The sequence below is a fragment of the Mastacembelus armatus genome, chromosome 11 (assembly GCF_900324485.2).
Source record: "Mastacembelus armatus chromosome 11, fMasArm1.2, whole genome shotgun sequence".
Taxonomy (NCBI): Eukaryota; Metazoa; Chordata; class Actinopteri; order Synbranchiformes; family Mastacembelidae; genus Mastacembelus; species Mastacembelus armatus.
Window position 1 is genome coordinate 17,350,337 of NC_046643.1, and position 20,625 is coordinate 17,370,961.

Genomic DNA, 20,625 nt, shown 5'->3' on the forward strand with positions numbered 1-20,625 from the left:
GTTTTAAATGCGAAAATGTTTTTGGTAACTTAAAACTGGATCTTATCAGATTGTCCCTTCATAGGAAACACTATTAAATGCTCTTACGACTGCAGGTGTAACTATCATCATTTCGGTGGTTTGTTCATGTTTAGAAACAACTGAGATGAGCTCGGTCCTGAAATAGCAGCATGTGAATTCATATGAGCTATGACAGAATTATAACTAAACATCTTTTATTTTAAACTCAGCTGTCTCATGCCTGCTACGTTAGATGTGGTCAGTTGGATGTTTTTAAAGCCTGTTTTGTAGCTAAAGCGTCACTTTCTGCAACAAGAGTCTCTCTGCCCCTTCACATTCACAGTATAGATGTGAACAAGTTAAAGGCTGTCAGTCGCTTTTCCCGTCAATGCACCAGCTGGTGATACAAAGGCGGCCATTGTACATGTAGCGTTTGTCGCAGGCAGCTCCAGCCCAGCCTGTGCCCTCTCTGATTGTAGCTTCGCTTCTGATGCAACAAGAACAAAACACACCAGCTAGTTTAAGAAACCTTCACAACTAGACACTCATCACCTTTGTAGTATCACCACTGGACAGATGTTCATACAGATAAAAATATAGTTGTCCTTCTCCTCCTCCTCCTCCTCCCCTGAGCCATCATTATAACTGTCACACCAAAATGAAGCAGCACATCAGCTCCAGTGACTTTTGTGAAGCCACTACAGAGACTGTGCGGCTCTAAAAGACAAATACTGTCAATGGGGAAAACTTGAAGAAAAACAAATGTGACTCTTTCATTTTTTCATGTTTTTTGTTTCCTTTTCATGAAGATGATGTTTACTATGGTAATTATTTAATAAAGTATTGAGCTGAAATCAGTTTTTTTCCCTCTTTTTTTTTCACACACATTCACACTTTTGCATCTGCCAGTGCTCTCACACTTAACTAAATCTGCCTTTGTTCTCTCCGCTGTGCACATGATATATCCTCTGCCTGCAGTCCAGCTAACTTAAGGCCAGCAGTAAATTCATGTGGGACATAAAAAAGCTTAATGCACAGACACAGAATAGCCTGGTGGTGCAGATGGCCTTTTGGCTTCCTGTCAGTGGGGGCTGTGCTCAATCTGAACATGTCCCTACAGTCAGTCACCACCCTCTCTGCTACAAACACAGGTGGAAATACTGAGATGCTGCCTCTGCTCAGCAACAGACCCCCTGCCCAGTATGATACAAACATGTGCTCAGCTTAGAAACACGAACGAGCAAACGTCTGTGCTGCAGAGTTCAGCCTGCTCTGCTCCCTGAGTATACGTGAGGTGAAAGATGAGAGAGAGCAAGAGCAAAGCAGGTTTTATGTACAGACTTAGTAGCAGTGGTCAGCAAACAGCTTTGTGTTTCTGCTGAGCTCCCACAGTGTTATACTGTTTCCTCGCCTGCTTTGGCACAAGCAAAAGAAAATAAACTACTTTTCTAATAACTGTTCTAGTTTTGTAGTCACAGTAAAGAGGTTAAATAATAAATGTATAAATATACATGCACTTGGGAGACAAACGTAGGTCATATAGTAAACACAAACATCAAGCAGTACCTTGTTCATGCCTGAGTGTTAATCATACAACTTTTAAACACAACTAACTAAATTACTGTACACACAGTGAAGCTACAGCTAAATGTCAGTTAGCTTAGCTTAGCATAAAGTCTGTTGGACACAGCCAGCTGGACTCTGGTAACCCAGTTCACCTACTAAATACCAGTAGAACCTAGTAAGTAACAAATTATATCTTTGTTTAATCCAAACAGACACACACACAAATAAAAAAAAAAACAACAAGCTGTGGTTATATGTGGGGTTGTTGGACTAATTATTACTTAGCCACAACCAGCACCAGATAAAATTAATAAGAAATAAAGTTAACCAGATGCTACAGAGATCAGTATCCCTGTCCGAGTCAAAAATGTGCAGAAGTAAATTAGAAAAAATTTAATATTTGCATTCATGTTTGTAAATTACAGGATTTTCCATTTTTAACAAATCAGCTTTTTACTCTGTGAATTACGCTGAGTCTGGTCTCTCTGCCTGATACTATGAAAATATTATTTAAATAGCAATTATGATCAGATCACAATGCTGGATTGAGAGGGCAGTGTGGAAAAACCATATGTCACTGGTCAGAGTTGGGGTCAGTGGCCGAGAGGTCAGGGAGGTGAAGCTTTAATAAGAAAAAAAAAAAGAGGACAGATGAGATGAAGAGGAATCGCTGCAGATGGCTGCCACGGCCCGAATGATTCCTTTCCAGCTTGCGCTTGTCCTCTAAGGACACAAATCATCCAGTTCTATAGTATAGGATTGGCAGAGGGATTTTTGGAGCATGTTTGGTCCCAGAGGAGCCGCTGTGGCCTCAGAAAGCCACTGGGAACATACCATACATGGTAGCCAGAGACATTATTAAATTAAGTCATATCACTTTTCTGTGACTGTCTCACAACCAAGTACTGCAGCTCAGTCTAAAAACTTGCATTTAAATTTAAAAAAAAAAACCTCATTATATGATGTCTGTCCAAACACACCAGGCACAGCAGGTCTGTCAAGCTTTAAAGATATTTTTGTAGATTAAAAACTGTGGGTTGGTTTGCTCTAATGTGTGTTACAGTTGTTAGCATGCCCAGCTAATTATCTAACAACTGAGTGCTCCTTTCAAAGCTGAGGGGCATTTCATTACTACAGAGTTGTGATGTGTGAAGGGGCTGCTGGTATATTTCCAGCCGTCAAAGTTAAGCGTAAAGGATTCCCCATCACCTTAATTGGAGGACTAATGTTCCCAAACTGCAGCTGAGCTTTAAAGGGAATACCCATTTGATGTCAGGGTTGGTCTCTGTGAATCTTTACAGATTATGGTACAGTTTGGGACCTTGCAGGCCTGTTGGCTCATCGTCACTGAGCGAACAGATGGTTCAATCAGCTATGCACTCATAAGTAGTGGGCAAAGGACAATGCCAGAGGGGACTCCACTAGATCCTGCAGGGACGTCAAATGCTGTGAGGAGCAATCAGAGGTCCCACTAAAGCTTTACAGCATGCTAAAACAAAACCTATATCTAACTGATGTGGTGGAAACAATATTCTTGGGACTTCTATTGTATATGAGTGTTTTTGATATTACTTCTACTCTACTACATTTTGGAAGTTGTTGTACTTCTTTACAGTTACACTTACTGTATGTTTCCAATGAATAGTTTATATAATAAAAAATGATGCTTTAATTATAAATGTAAGTGCCCAAGAGTATATAAAACAGTTAATAATAACAATATTAGCTCCACTATGAACAGCTACATTAAAGTACTGATTATAAATAATAATAGTTTCCCTTAGTGCAATCTCCTGGCATCAAGAGAAACACAGCTTTGAATGCTCAGGTTCTTCCAGTATTTCCTGATTAGTAAGAATTCGGACTGATGCCGTGTTGTTTCAGCACGAGCCAAAGCAAAAACCAATCTCCCCTCATGCTACTGTAATCTCCGGCATGTGACCTCCCCTCGGGCTTGATGACGGAGAGATGCTGGAAAACCTTCAGCGCTCACCAAACCAGTGGCGAGTCGGCCCTGAGAGGATTTAGAGGGAAAAACACAGCAGCTCTGGGACACATATTCCCACTGGTAAATCCTCTCCAACTCATTACCAAATCCTTGCTGCAGGGCTGCTAATCTCCAAAGAGAGACAGACCAGGTGCCAGTCTTTTTGTAATGGAATTGAGCGTCGCTGTAAGGGATTGCATCAACAATCTGTATCCCTGATAAATTAGATTAAAAGTGTTTGTACTGCACAGCTAGGGCAGACCAAGACTATCATGATCCCATACAAATATGAGATGAAAACCTATTAGAATCGATTTACATGCATCCATAGTCTAACTCCTCAGCTATAATATTGTGTTTATGAGCTACTTGCAACAGCAAGTGTGCTTTTCACTCATAGTCAGGAGGGATGTGATTGGAGCTGTCAGAAAAAAAATGACTGAAGAAATTATGTGGAAGAAAAGCCTGGGAGCAGCAGCGGCTGTGACTGTGATGAGGAAACAATCGGGGAAATAATTGTTACACTTATGAGGATGGAAAAGCTGCCATCAAACTAAACCTGCCACAGTTTGACAGCAAAAAAGCCTGATGAATAAATCTTCTGTGTCTGTGAGAAAGATTCTGCTTTGCTGGATCAAAATGTCCTCATTTTCATCTGATGATTAACTGCTCGTCAGCTTAGAGAACGTGTGTAACAAACACACACAAATCCTTTCAGTAAGCAGTGATGTAGAGGATATGCTTAAATTTGCATTTTCAAAGACTGCTCTCACACTTCATTTATAAATCAGGGCTTTCGCATCTATGATTAACAGATTACACAGAAACAAATTCAGCATATGTGTTATAATCTCTGTCTTTAAAATGGCAGCTTTACATACTGGGTCAGTGATTCATCTGATTGGCTGAGCTGTAACTGGGAGAGTAGCTGTGGTTTCCAGTTTATCACTGCAGCACTGATGGTGTCTTCAGCAGATTAACAGAGTGGATCTGGAGGCCTGTATCTGGTGCAGAGCCTTGACAGTAACGTGTATCAGTTCAAGGCTGGAGCTGAGACGCTGTTTGTCGCATTTCAATAAACAAACCTCATTCATTTGCTTGAGCATGACTTTCCTCTGCAGCTGCAGTGAGCATCTGGATTGTCTTATTTCTCAGAAGCTGGTTCACTTGTGTCAGAAAGTTGTGACCAAATAAGATTTTAAATTAGATTCACAATTAACTTTGTTTTGCCCCTAAACACAATTTATTGTCAAAACATGGCAAGAGAGCAAAGGGCAGAGCCGTGTGGAGGACGTTTATTTCTGCCGGATGTTTACATGCTCTTTACTCTGACTAATGAGCTCTCAAAATAATTACGCACACCAAAAAGTGCTGAAAAATGAATGTGTAGCTGCACAGCGGCTGACTTAGGTCGCCTAGTTACTGTGACCCGAAGGCAAATGGCATTGTGGGTAATACTCTCATAGATATAAACAGGTTCAAACCAAAAACACACACACACAGATTTGGTTAGAGGGCTAAAATGTGATAAAAATATTTTTGAGCAACTTAAAAATAAATATATTTCTAAATTAATGAAGAACATAAAAGTTGCTGCTGTTATAAGGACACTTAGCTCCGTGGACAATAGGCTGCACGCCTCAGGCTTTAATTAGTAAATACAGTAATTAATGTGAATGACAGAAATTTGATGCCAGGTGGGGCCAGATGTTCAGTTATTCGTTAACTATTTTATGTAGTGGAAAGAATTTCTCTTAAACTGCAGAACAAAGTGGATTGTTGTCTGCAGCACAAAGTCGACAGACCACCTAAACTAAGTAAAGGTTGCGATGAAACACCTCAGTGCGCAGCAGCAGCAGTACACTGTTATAAACTAAAATAACTCATATAATATAATATATAAATATAAATAACTCATATAATGTGAAACTGCTAACTTACCAAAGGAGGTGCTTTTTTCATCACCCACTGACAATAACAGGTTTGTCATGTAGTGGGGATTTAAACACCACACGACAACATTTGTCTCAGAATATCTAGAAGTGACCTGAGTTTTCTGTTTTATCTTTAAAGACATTTCATACAACGTCCTGACAACGTCCTGACTTTTCTTCCAGGTCGTTCACACCTCGATGTCACCTCTGGGTCACTCTGCACACATCTGAGAGTCATTACAGCTACAGAATAGAGGTGTGACGTGGTATCAAATTGAGAAAGGATGTCCAGACGACTTTGTAAGCAGTTGATAAATGGCCTCAGACTGGATAACACACAGACGACACCTGAGTGCATTATTGTGCTTCAACACGACCACTTCAAAGGAAAAGAAAGGGGAAGCGTCCAAACCCAGATCCATTCAGAAACCAGCAGGGCTGTTTTCAGGCTGTGCTGGTGGGGGTGTGCTGCTGCATGTACCGGTGACACATGGAACAAGGTCCAGACAGTCCAGGAGCAGCAATAGGTTCTTGAGTCCGGAGGCCTCTCTCACATAACAGTCTTATCACATACGCACTTAGTTTATCTTTTGTGACACAACTTGCAGCTATAAACAGAAGAAACACTCAAGTCCCAAAGAGAAACTATAGTTAAATGAAATCTGAGCTTTCAACTATGTCTTAAAGTCTTCCTCAGCAGAAAGGACTCACTCAGGCCAGGTTACAAATGTAAGTCATGAAAAGACAACTGAGCTCCACCTGCGGTGAACAACTAAATAAGCAGATATGAGGCCCTTGAATTTAGATGTCAAACTACATGTGGAGACCGACCAAGCTGAATATTTTGTGCTGCTGATAAAACCCGTAGAAATACATCTAAGCAATGAGGTAAAATATGGACCAACAGAACCAGATCACAGCACAGAAAGCGAGACATATATGTATGTCTGCATTTCCACAGGCACATATTCACAACCTTGCGCTAACAACCTGTTGTGCATTTATTTTTGCAGTTACTTTAAATTGGAGTGTTGACTGAGGGGGTGCACGGCTGAAGTGTTAAAGTGATGCTCGGCGTGTGAATCTTCTCTGTGTGCACACAGCACGGGGCAGGTTTTTACAGAATATTTTGCTGAATATGGTGTAAATTACACAGATACAACACAGCACATTCTGTTCCACCGGATGCAAATCCCACCCACCAAATATAAGCACACAAACAAACACAAGCACGCACACACACACACACACTTACAGATTATAATGGGCCAGTGAGATGGGGAACCACAGGGTGTTTGTCCGGATGGTGAGTCACATGTCAGGTCAAAGGGCAGGTCATCGCTAAGTTGCACTGTAGAGACACAAGATGAAAACTGGCAGCAACCAACAAAATTTAACTTTAACATTTCAGTCCAAACTTCAACACGTACCAGTTGAAAAAAAACAAAAAGCTTCTGGCTGCTGGTTGTACAGCGACTATATTTAAAGCATTACCAACACATAATAATGAATGTTACGATCTGTGTGTAAAATGAGTCCTTTGCAATGGATCAATTAATTTAAGGTGGATCTCCTTCCATGTTACCCATGAAGGTTTAAGCTGGATTGTTAATGATATGATCTATAACAGAGGTGCTGACCTATGCCCTCCTTCATAATTGATTTCTATCCACACGGTTTCAGACAGGCTGATTTCCCCTGATGCTCTTTGCTGCTGTTGAATTGTACTGCATTATTCATGTTTCTATTATCTTGACTACGCAGTTCACTGTATATCAGTGAGGCTAGTCTTAATAACAAACCACTCTCTGATTAATGCAGTTCAACAAATTATGGCCTCTCTGAAACAGTATGAAGAAAATCTGAGCAGTCTCATTTTCATGTAGGAAGATTTATTGATTCAATTAGAGTGCATTAGTTTCAGCTTTGTGTACCTAATAAACTGGCACATGATTGCATTTGTACCATCAAATGTTATCACAGCCTACATGCTCCTTTGTGGAAAAGTTTATTCTCCAGCAGCGCTGATGTTTCAAAACGTGAGCGAATAAAACCAAACTGTAGATACAACAGCTAAGAAAACTTTAAACTTTAAAACACTCCTCTGACATTCTGTCTGACTGAAACTGCACTGAACCTCTTTCATGTTATCCTGTCCAAATGACCAGATGATGTCTGTAGCGTCTGTGTGTTTATCAGCCCAACTGATCCCCAAAGGGATGAGAGGGGAAATAGCTCTTGCGTCACTGAGTCCAGTTTTCTCTGGATGGCACGTTTGAATGTTGCCGTTCAGAGGAGAGTTTAGATTGAAGGTCTTTAAGCGTATCTCTTCCTGCAGGGTGGAGAAGCGTCCATACAAACACCAGAATTTAAACTGATACTGTTAACCAACTGTATTTGTGCAGGAAATCCTCTCAATCATGGAGCTGCACACAAATACTTAACACACAGGCTCCCGACCACATTCATTCATGTCTTTAGTCTTAAAGCTGTTTGAGACATTTGAGAATCACTGCAAAGCGTAAGGGAGAAATTAACACACAGACAACTCGCTTAAGTAAATGATGAATAATTTATTTTCCTCCACTTGTGTTTTTGTCCCTTTTTAATTTTTCTGTCATGAATAACTGCCTTTTTCAGCAGCAGCAGGAGATAACACACAAAAACGTTCTGGTTTTGTAACATTTCTACTCAATGTACAAAGCTATAAATGAAATGTTTGGATTGTATTTTGGCATTATGATGTACAGTTTGCTGTTAAAAAAGTGCATTTACTTGTATTTGTTTCATATCTTCATATATTGCATATATTGCATATAACTGTTAAAGCTAAGACAGAATCATACATGTAAAATATGTATTACAGCTCTGTCCTGAGTTCTGGCACCAACATCAAACCTCAATTTGTCTCCAAAATGTTTCAGTCTGTTTGTCATTGGTTGCTGAACATTGTCTTCCTGCAGTTTAGGATTATACTTTAAAACCATGGTAAAAAAATATTTAAACATCCTTAAAAATAAAAAAAAAAGTCCTGTCTGCCTGTCTTTGTTCGTTTGCATGAACCTCACTGAGATGTAAACTGTTTTACATATTGTTAGATTACACTGTTAAGAGACCAGTTGACTAAATGCAGAGTGGCAGTGGTCAAACTGTTGGACACACCGTTTAGTTCTTGGGGACCAGCAGGATGAAACCGTCTCGGCTTTTCTTGAAGTCTACGTTGCTCTGGCCCACCCGGGTTTCAATGGTGACGCTCTTGGGCTTTCCTCGCATTTGAAGCTGCACAGCTGAACAGCAAACTTTCACTGGAAAATGAACTCTTCTTATACTGCAGGATAAAAAAGACAAACATACATTTCTGTATTATTATATTGACAAATTCCCCAACAATATTCCTCCTATATTAATCCTCACCGTAATTCCCAATCCTCAACTAACTATCAAGAGAAGTTGTGATATGTCTGAAATACCCCATGTTTGTCAAGAAAGTCAGTGGATCAATGACTGCAGTACATAAAAACAGTGACCTAACTTCACCATTAATGAACCGCAAATATCAATTTCTCCAGTGTCAGGACATGTTTAGGAAATTCCCCTACTTACAAATAAAGAAAGATTAAACAGTGTTTGCCTTCCCTACACTGAAGTCATGCTGTGACACAAAAATGTAGGATTTCACACTTAAGATGTTTTTCAGCGGAATAGACTGAACATCTCAGTCTAGAGGTCAAATGTAAAATGGTGTTTTTTATTTAAACAGTAAACACTTTACGCTGAACTAAACTACTGCCAAATGAGAGCAGCTGTTTTTCTTCAAATAACTAAATGAGTTGAATGTTAAAATAAGCCATCTTTAACACTAAAGCATTAAGGCAATATATGGGGCAACACAGTGAGGGTGTGTGGTTTCATGTACGTCCAGGTGGAGCTAAGAATTTATCTGTTTAAACCCTGTTAGATGCCAAACCACGACACAGCTCTGGAAAAGTTATCACACAGCAACTGTTTTGATTCTATGGTATTAACAATCTCAAGGTAAACAGCAGAAACATGACGCTGTGTCTTTTTGTAGAGCCCCCCATGGTGCCTGTCCCCACTGTTTTCCTCACAAACATCTCCTGCAGCATTAACACAAAGACAGTGAGCTTATTATTGATCACACCACATTTCACCCTGGTATCAGCTATCACAGTCTTATCCAGCATTCAGCACTGTGCTGCCACACGTCCAGCATCTCTGCTGACAGCTGGGATCAAGACGTGTGTCTCGGTTTGCTTGACTGTCCGGCTGCTGCACAGTCAGCTGAAGATGATCCACTGTGAGGTCGCTGCTTGCTCTCAGCCCTCAGGGATCCTGCAGCCTCAGTCCGGTGACCCCACTACTCTGCCAAACACAAGCTGGCCAGGCACATGGCTGTGTCTATGCATACAAACAGCCTCACGCTGCATCCACCTACCTCACAATAGGAGGCCTATCGGACTCTGGGAGCATGGCTGCTATTCCTGCTAGTGAGGATATTTCTCTTATGAATGGATTCAAATGGTTTTTCTATCAAGAGAAATCCTTTGAACCTAACTTGAAGGTTTTAAAAAGCAGATGCAGAACAATATTTGCCAAACAGCTATTTGTGGACTCTTTGAATGTTGGTTATGTGACTGATAAGCAGGGCTGGCTCATGTATATGGGCCAACTTGGCAACAGTCGGCCTACTTTGGCAATAACAACCTAATGCATCATTTGAAACTACTATCATTCTGTTATCTGCAGACTGAGTGGTCCTCTTCAAAAACATGGCTAAAAATCACAGATGAAGTTCCACTTTCATGCATCTTACATAATTTTAAGCTGTTATGCAATTGTGCTGGTGATCTGGTTCATTACAATAGACAGACCTACAATCTGAGAACAGACAGAAGTAAAAAACTTGATTATCATAGTATTAAATATACAGTATTTAATGATAATGAGCATTAATTAGCTTTATATTAATAGCTATGTTATAGTTGTGTGACCTTTGGTATGACCTTAGTCTTCAGCTTGTATTTTTGCTTTTTACCATTTTACCGAGTTTAATTCAATTCAGTTCATTTTTATTTGTATAGAGCCAAATCACAATACAATCCTCTCAAGGCACTTTACAAAAAAACAAAAACAAAACCCAAAAAAACCTTTTGAGCAAGCACTTGGCAACAGGGGAGAGGATAAACTTCCTTTAATGGAAGAAACCTCCAGCAGAACCAGATTCAGTTTGGGCAGGGGGTAGGGGAGAGAAGCTTAGTGCACCCATGGAGAGTCCTCAGGCAGTTTAGGGCCTATAGCAGCATAACTAAGGGATGGTTCAGGGTCACCTGAGCAAGCCGTAACTATAAGCGTTGCCAAAAAGGAACATTTTAAGTCTAACCTTAAAAGTATAAAGGGTGTCTGCCTCCTGAACCCAGACCGGGAGCTGGTTCCACAGGAGGAGCTTGATAACTAAAGGCTCTGCCTCCCATTCTACTTTTGGAAACTCTGGGAAGTAGACCTGCACTCTGAGAGCAAAGTGCTCTGTTGGCATGATATGGCACTAGGAGGTCTTTAAGGTATGAAGGAGCTTGATCATAAAGCAACTGTTGATGCGAATTCAGGGAGATCTATGGGAGCAAAGCAGTCGAAACATAACTGATGATTCAGAAGCTGCTGTAGTAGAAGATTCATTTATGGCAGCTACAGGAAGCATCTGATAAATTTTATCTCTAATAGTTGTGATTTTATTTGTAAAGAAACTCATAAAATCATCACTGCTGAGAGCTAAGGGAACACTGGGCTCAACACAGCTGTGACTTTTTGTCACCCTGGCTACAGTGCTGAAAAGAAACCTGGATTGTTCTTATTTGCCTCTATTAGTGATGAATAATATGCAGTTCTGGCTTTACAGAGCTTTTTATATGTTAACAGACTGTTTTTCCAGGCTAGATAAAATTCTTCTTAATTTGTGGAACTCCACTTCCTTTCCAGCCTTCGTGATGCCTGCTTAAAGGTACGAATGTGTGAACAGTACCATGGAGCTAATCTCATCTGATTCACTAACGTCTTTTTCAGAGGGGCCACAGTATCAAGTGTTTCACACAGTGAGGCTGCAGCACAATCAACAACATAATCAACTTGGTAGGGAGCAGGATTGAGGCAGCTGCCCTCCACTGTGTTGGCACATGGCATAGATGTAAGGATGGAGTCATTTTCTTACTTTTAATTCAAAGGTTATTAAAGAATCATCAAACAAAAGAGGATTTTGGGGAAATACTGCTAAATGTTCAATTTAAGATCCAGAGTGTGATTAAAACAGTGGGTGGGTTTATTTTACATTTTTAGTGAAACCTGTTGAATCTAATATTGAATTAAATGCAGTGCTGAGACTATTATTTTCAACATTTACATAATGACTTCCACTATAATGACTTCATCTGAGCTAAGCAGCAGATCAGATAGGAAGTCTGGACAGTTGGCCAGATTGGGGAGAGACCCAGAGAAAACAAGAGTCCGACATTGTTTTGGCAAAGTTAGAAACACCGGTTAGAAACTTGAACAGGCAGGTTCACCAGCTAACAGGCTCCACATCTGCTAACGGCGCTAGGCTAGCTGGCTTTTTTTCGAAGGTGTGGAGCTTCCAGTTCAGTGATTCTCGCCTCCAAAGCTACTAGACCCTTACACTTATTCCAGGTCTCACTGTGACTAAAAGAAACAAAAGAATAACCAAACATGTGGCACACCGAGCAGGAGAGACAGGGAGAGGCCATTCTAGCAGCTAGCTAAGCTAACCGGTAGGCTAACGAGCCAAAAGTTAAAGCTAAGTGAGAAAATAACAAGACGTACTGGGCAAAAAAGACGATACTCGACTAGTACAAGAATATGTAACTGTTTATGAGCTGTGCAGAGAATCTAGTTAGTTTTTAGGTGTGTTATACTGGAGCTAATCTGTGAACAAGCTGTACAGAAACACACAACACGATAAAAAAAGGAAGTGAATTCTCTTACCCGGGAAATGCATCACCAACCGGATGTAGTGTTTAAGCAACATTACGTACATTGTACAAAGAATCAAGCAGCTATTTATTTAGTGTTTGGTTAATTACAAAGTAGAATTAATGTCAATTAGCTTTGTTTTTACTTGAGCGTTTACAGCTTCTGCAGCTGCAGCACTGAATGTGGTGAAAGCACAGCAGACCTAGTTCTGACAAACAATTAATAGTGCCAGCGTCATGATTGCGTGCTACTTTTTAAATCACAATTAAAATGGCCAGTTGTGTTATTAACATGATTATAAGAAGCAAAATTGTTTAACATTGCGCTATTGTAAGTGTATGTTTCACAAACAGCTTGGATACAGACAACTGGCACAGTTAGAGAGAGGAAGAGACACATTACTTAATTATTTTTCAAATCACACAAATGCAATGTAACAATGTTCTTTTCCTTGATGCACCAGGTTTGGGTCGGACAGCACCAGTCACCAGATTAGTGAAGTAAATAATCACTTTCTTGCAGGCTTATCAAAATCTGAGGCAGAGCTTAAATTTGAAACGTGTCACACTGTTTGCTTTGCTACAAGAATTTGAACTTGTTCACTCCCTGCATGTTTCTAAAGTGTGACGCTGTTCACTGTAAGTCACTCCAACAGGTGCAGCCTTTTTTCCATAGTCCCTGATCAAAATCAAACCCCGCCTGTTGAACTTCCTAAACCAGCTGTCCTGGTGGAGCGACAAACCCGACCGACACAGAAACCCACTGACCTCCACAGGATTTTGATTTGTGTGAGATACTGATCTCATTATAGCGGCGACCACAAGTGAAAGCAGACACCGGTGGAGCGTGTTGAGAAAAGCCTCCCCTGTGCCCAGGGACGGTGGCTGATAGGCTGTGAAGGCCAGTGGTGCAGCACTGTGCAGGTTTCTGCTGATGCCAAGAGAAAAGCTGAAGAATGGGGAGGCTGAGATTGTCCATATACATAAATGATCTGTTTAGACACAGCTGGGCAATAAACAAGAGCCATTTTTCCATAGATTACATGTTTTTCAGGCTCTGTGCCACTTTGACACTAAGACAATATTGGAATGTCAGTGTTTACATAAGAACTTATGGTATTTAAGTTTCTCTTCACGGGTGTGATGCAAATTCACATGGGAATAATGTCAAAGTCAGTGACAAACCAACAATGTGTCCTGACTGTATTTTCTCTGTGTAGATGGTGTGTGGTCCACGTGTCGGCATATAAACATGTATCAGTATGTATCAGCAAATAAACATGGCGGACGGTCCGCTGTCTCCCAACCAGTCGAATAATCTATCGCTGTGTAGACGCTGCAGACAGAACTGGGGCGCAGCATCAGCTCCTGGAGGAGCCCTCACATACCCTGCACCCCCCTCATCTCATCTTCCTGCCGCCAAACAGTGCTCCTCCTCCTCCCCCGTTTCTCCCTGTCATCTTCTCTGTGATGCTGGATGATACTAATCCGATGTGAATACGTGCCTCTGGTGTCTCCATTATGGAGAATTACAGCCAATTTTGTGTTTTTCAGCTGTGGCGAGGCGTATCCAACAAACATGATGTTATACCATGTTACTGATGCTGTTTGTCCCGTTGTGGGAAAATCAGATCAACAGACCAGGCCTGTGAAGAAGTCCCTCCTGGGGAATAATGTGCTGTCACAGATAAACGATATTTATGCAGACAAAAAACTGTTTCATACGTTTCTTCTTGAATGTTCCTTCATTTCTGAACACTGTACATTTGCCACATATTCTTCAGTAAAAAGCACAAGCTTCTCTTCAACATTCATAGAAAGGAAAAAAGCTGTAAATGAGACAAGTTGTCGAAGTGATGACTTTCCTACTGAGCCCACAGCGCACACAGGATCAAAACGTTCAAACTTTCACTTTCTGTTTCTACCACACAAACACCCTGCAAATAACACTTTAGGTGTCTGAAGTTGGAGAGAAACAGCAAAAGAAACAACAGCTTTGCACTTAAAGTCAGGCGGTAGCACCTTCCATCAGACACTATTAATGAGAGAAAAGCACTTTAAAAAACCGACGTCTGGCTCAAGTTTTCCACTGTGCAAAAGGTCAGAGAGGTGGTGCTCATGACTGCGCCTCCTTTTCTTCTCCCCAATGATTCCTCAGCACCTCCCCCTCCAATCTAACTCTTGCCTCCTTTCTGTCATCTGCCCTCATCCTTTTCTCTCTCCATCAATGTCACTGGGTTCAGGTTTAATTGGGTCTCAGGAGGGGATCAAACAGCAGAGGTGTCCAAAGATTGGCAGAGCAGAGCAAAATCTGAGGCGGGTCAGCAGACGTCAGACCCAAACAGGGAGCAGAGTGACTGACAAGACCAAAAAAACGGGCGGTTGAAGTTGAGTATGACCAGCAGTTATTTAAATCCTGACATCCCTGGTGGACAACTGACAGTCAAAATGTTGCTTTGCTGCCAGCTGGACTGTTTCTGTTTATTTGCCCCAAACAACCAATTTATTGACTGCATGGACTTTGGCTGAAAGCTATGTAACACAGACGCACTGACTGTGTCTGTGTTGAAGTCAGACCTCACCAGAGGCTCCATTTTTTTCTATCATATGTTTATGAAGCAGGTTCATAAAGCTTCAAAATAAGCACAAATTAGATTTTAACTAAAACAATCTTAACCTGAGCAGAACAATCATCATTTCTGTTTCACACCTTCCCATTGACTGGGTACGCAATCACACTACCTTTGAAACTTTCCTACAATAAACAGTGGAAGGTGGTTGACTGGGTTAAAGGAACAGGTTGACATTTTTGGAAAACACTTCACACACACATGCTCCTTCAAGGAAAGTGAGAAGAGAAGATTGATACCACTCTCAGATCTGTGCAGTAAATATGGAAGATAGAAGATGGAGCTCTGATGGATGGAAATCTACAGGTGAGTATTTTTAGAAATATGTTTATTTGCTTTCTGGTGGAGAGTTGAGACCAGCACTACCACTCAGATGAACACATAACTCCACATACATCAGTGCATGTTCATTTTCATAATTTTGTTTGTATTACGAATGAAACAAATGAGAAATAATGTTAGTAATAATGTGAGCAATGACTGTTCCCAATTCCTGCAAATCATCAACTAATCTTCTTGCCAGAAAGCAAATAAGAATATTCCCAAACTGTTGAACTTCTTCTTTATGAAAATCCTGAATTACAGGAGGCAGCGAGCTCACCTGTAAGTTTCCAGCCATTAGAGGCCCCTCCCACCTTCCTACAGTCCAGCCCTTTCTTCCACCACCTCCACTCAATTTAACACCCTCTCATCATGACAACCCTGCAATTTCCCCCTGCAATCTCAATTAGCACTTTCCCAGCTGCCTGGCAACCATCACTGGGCAACAGCAGCATCTGTGTCCCCGACAACAGGGGCGATGTGGGCCGAGGCCACTCCAGTCCTCCAGTTTGAGACAGCTGGGTGAGATGGGGGGAGCAGGGTCCGCTTTAACGTCATCATTGATCTCATCCATTATAATCATTGTTACCAGAAACAGTGGGCCTATCTCAAGCACATGCACCCTGCGTCTTGAGCCTCCTCAGGAGGCATTCTGAGAAAAAATGACTCACACTGTAACACCAACAGTGTGGACGCATGCAGTAGTTTTTACTTTCTTTAACATTGTTGTTGATGTACATAACTTGAATCTTACGTCAAGTGTGAAGTAGTTTCACAGCCCTGGATTCAACCATTTGCTTGGCTGTGATTAATTCTCAAGGCCTCTGACGTGTTTCTGAGATAACTGCTAATCAGTTACATACATTACATACTAATCAGTCATACAAGCATGTGGTCACAGAAAAACACTGGTAAAGAACTAAGCTCTACAGCTGGCAGCTATAATGTGTTTCTATGTTATGGACAAAGAGTACTTTGTATTTTGAGGTGGAACATGCTGACGGCCGTCAGTCACTCACTGCAGAGTGATACAGGCTGGCTCTAATCAGCAGCAAGATTCAGCCTGGACTTTATGGCTAAAAGGGGAAAAAAAAAAATCACTGAACCATATGACCTATCGGCTCGATGGGAACCGAGAAGTAGGTCAGGTTAATATACACTATTTACATCCACCTGGGTTAAAGCTGTTGCCATAGTTACTCTACATATGATCAAAGCCGCACAAGCTCTGATCCCGTATGATACCAAAACCAGAACCAGATCGGAAGCTGTGAGCCGGAAAGGCCTCGAGGGAAAACGAAGGGGCAGAAAGTGAGCAGAGGGGGCGAGCTCATCGAAGAGCGAGCAGAGCACAAGCTGCCTCTCTTTCCTGTTGCTCCAGCCAGCAGGACCGACTGAGACGAGCACATTGAGGACAGTCACAGAGGGAGAAAAAAAAAGAGGGGAGGCAGAGAAACAGAGGAGGCTATTTCAGGCTTAGGATAACGCCTTTCACGACCTAAAAAGTGAATTTAGAATAGAGAGGGCTGGCTTCGACTGCGCCTACACAAACCCACAAACTGCTGAGGTTCCAACAAGGTCAAACTAGAAAGTCAACAAGTCCTCTGACATCAGTAACAGGTCACTCATTGTGCGTGTGTGTGTGTGTGCTTCTGTTTGGTTATTAAAGCCACATCACAAGACCATTCATGTCTGCTTTGAGGTTAATGAAATCGCTTTTTCCCCCTTCTTCATTTTCTTGCTACTCCAGGATGGGAGGGGTGACCCAGAATATGGCTATTAATGCAACACCGTCCCAGGTCTTTCCATATTCATACACGAAACTGCTGATTTGGAGAAGAGCGGAGAAATTTCTGGAGAATAAAAGCGGCAGCGAAGAAGCGATGGAGTAAATGAAAACAAACAAGGAGAGGGAGACTGAAATAAAGAGGAAGAGGACTGAGGAAAGTGAGAAATATTAAACTTCACATTTAAGACGATAAGGAAGTCATTATAATGAGGACGAGTTTGGAATTTACTTGGGAAGAAGAAAAAGTTTTCAGAAAGAAATTTTAGACTTTGTTTGTGGTCATGAAGACCAAAACCAGCCCTGTGGGTGTCTTAACTGTTCATTCTGAACTTTGTGTTTTACAAATCGAAGCTCGAGTGAGAACAGAAAGCTAGAATTTCATGTCACTGTATATATTTTAAAAGCAACAGCAAATAGTTAATTTTCTGTTACTTGACAAATTGTTTCAGCACTAACACAAACACATTAATTATATATTTCATTCTCTTATAGTCACAGTTAAATGTTACAGTAAAGTGCTGATATTAAGCAACACACTTGGCATAGATTCATTATTTATTACATTTTGTGTCTTAATAACAACATCCACAAATTGCCTTTTAAGTCACGAATCCTCCTCAATCTTTTAAGTATGGGGCAGATCATACCCTAAATCCTGCCTTTAGTCCACTCATACTTCCCCAGCTGTCCCAGCAGATGGTCCATGAGTCCACCCGCCCCCCCTAACACACAAACACACACACTACTTCCCTGTCAGTAAACAGACACACATACCGACAAACACACACACGCTTCATTCATGCTGACAGCGCAGACCCAGGTGACAGGAAGAGAAAGCAGAACAGAGACAGGAATGAGAGGATGAAGAGGAGAGAGTGGATGAACGTGCTCCGCTGAGGAAACAAGAGACGGATGTGACATGACAGCAAACGAGACAGCTTGTCTTCGCCGTCCTCATCGACGCCACAGCTTTGAAGTCAGATTTCACCTTGTGCTGCTAGCGCTGCCTGAGCTGACCCAGTTTTGTAGAAATCACTGTGCCACCACTGACACTCTCTCAGCTCTAAACACTCTCAGATCTCCTCTCTCATGTTTAAGTTAGAGAGTTGATAAAAACAGCAGGAGTCACAATCAGCCCCATGCCCATTTCCTCCCCTGACCGTTCTCCAGCCTCATAAACTAAAATGACGCGTGTGTGACTCTGATGGTCTGGGATCTCATTTCCTGACAGAAGGAAGCACAAGAAAAGTGTATTTGTGTGTTGTCATCTTCCTCCGCCCCTCACACACATGCTCACACACTTACACGGCTCACCCCTGTCTTTGTCTCATGAGTCTCCTTTTGACGAGTAGCCTGGTAGGGGTCATGACCCCCTGCATTCACCGCAGATGGTGGCACAAAGACAGGCGGAGAGTGGAAACTAACTCCTGATGGTCGACTCTTCTCTGTGGCATCCGCTGCACCCGAGCAAGAGCCACACAGCTGCTGCAGGGTCCCCCCACCCCACATAGAAAACACCAAACCAAAAGTCAAAGACTCACCAGGGATCTGGGATCAGCTGACCGAACATACACATAGAAACAAACACCGGTGTGGCTGCTGTCTGCCTGAGACACACTCCAAAAACAAAATAAACAACTGAACATACTGTAAGAAGCAACGGGTCATTAATGAGGCTGTTAATTTGATATTTTACGTCTGCACATCAACAGAAATCCTATATAAACTCGCTGTTGACTGTGAATAAGGTTTATCATTTTTGTTTTTTACAGATTTCTAGTGATAAAACACAAATAAGGTAAAAAAAATATGAACATCTCACAATACAGCACGACAGCACTATAATGTTTAGTATAATGTTTATAGTCTCCAAAATTACAACAACGCTGTTACAAAACACCTCTAAGAGGTTTACTGCAGAGCTGCTGTATTCAGGTAAGTGTACCTAATAAACTGGCTGCTGAGTGCTCTTTGCCTCTATAATCCAACTAGGAATCATTACTGTAAACTGCCAATTAGTTCTAAATACTTTATGTCAACAATAAAAACAAAAACTAAAAACGTATGTGACGTCTTCAGATAGTTTATTTTTTCTAGTCCAAACTGATAAAATGGAGATAGTTTAGTTTAATGCCTGAAATATTCAGAGACACCAGTTAAATAAACTTTGTGTTGAGGATTGAACCTGAAAGCTCAAACCTGCAACTATGGAAAAAGCCGGAGTGCTTGCTGGATTTGAGCATATGTGCAGGACTGTCTGTTTTGGTTGTATTTATTTGGGATTTGGAGGCTTACACTGGGATCACCGATCACTGCAGACTGGCTGCTGTCTCAGTGGGTCATACTTACGACAACACACCCACACGTGTACCACCCACCCACTGCAACAACCAAAACAGTCCACACTGTGTGAAAACCTGCAGGTTGTGCCATTCAAACCCAGTCCAGTAGAGACCAATGTGGGTGGACTGAGTCAGATTTATTAACAGCGATGACAAATCGGGTTGTGAGTGATAAATGTGATAAATGTCAGCGTGACTGATTCATTTCACAGCAGTGATTCAGAAAGGGGCACAGGCACCGACAACTATGACAGTGATAAATGCCAAGAATATGATTTGCGTAATTGTTCTGCTGCATTAATAGACTTGGTTTTAGCTGAGGGCTTTGACCAGTCACAGTGACTCTAATGCCATCTTGTTTATTCATGTGGCACCAAGACCCAACAGGCTGCAGGTTTTCCTTCCAAACAAACACTTCAGCAGCTGAATTCATTTCTCCTCTCTGTTCAAAGGTGTCTAATGAGTGAAATCCAGTGCTGGAGTGTTTTCTTCTAATGAAATCTTACATAATATTACAATTAACAAGCAAATAATTGATCAGAAGGACACTGATCATATGGACCAAACTGAAAAACCCCAGGTTATCTTCACTTAACTACAGTGTATTTTAGGAGGTCGAGGTTTTGATGTATAAGACAATACTTTCTGCAGTTTTAGCAGTTGCAACAGCAGAAGTGTGAATTTCAGAGGGATTCAATTATTATTGGTCTTAAATCTCATCAGAAAGTCTTTCTCCGTACCAAGCTGTCAACAGTCTGCCAGCACAACAGTTCATTTCACACACTAAACCTCCAAATCACTGCAAACACAACCCCCTCGAAATCACCACAATTTCCACTCATTACACAAACACCAACACAGGCAGCATTATTACCCACAGAAAACTCCAGTACCTTCATATGACGACTCTAAAACTTTGTATTTTAATGCAGATTTGGGAGAAATACAACACGGAAGTTAGGAATAGAACTGTCAACGTCAACACACAAAGTGATTTTACACTTTGCCTTTCATGCCAAACAACACACTCCAGTTGTGATGCAGTGATCATTAAAGGC

At 41.4% G+C, this 20,625-nt stretch overlaps 1 protein-coding gene across 1 annotated transcript in view; it reads right to left on the bottom strand.

Annotated features, from left to right (window-relative positions):
- Nucleotides 1-8,040: 8,040 nt before the first annotated feature.
- myo1g (myosin IG) overlaps nucleotides 8,041-20,625 on the bottom strand; it is a 49,169-nt gene continuing 36,584 nt past the window's right edge. The window contains exon 22 of the mRNA XM_026299788.2: nucleotides 8,041-8,815. Coding sequence (XP_026155573.1) covers nucleotides 8,653-8,815 — 163 coding nt within the window. The 3' untranslated portion in view covers nucleotides 8,041-8,652. The remainder of the gene's footprint in view (nucleotides 8,816-20,625) is intronic.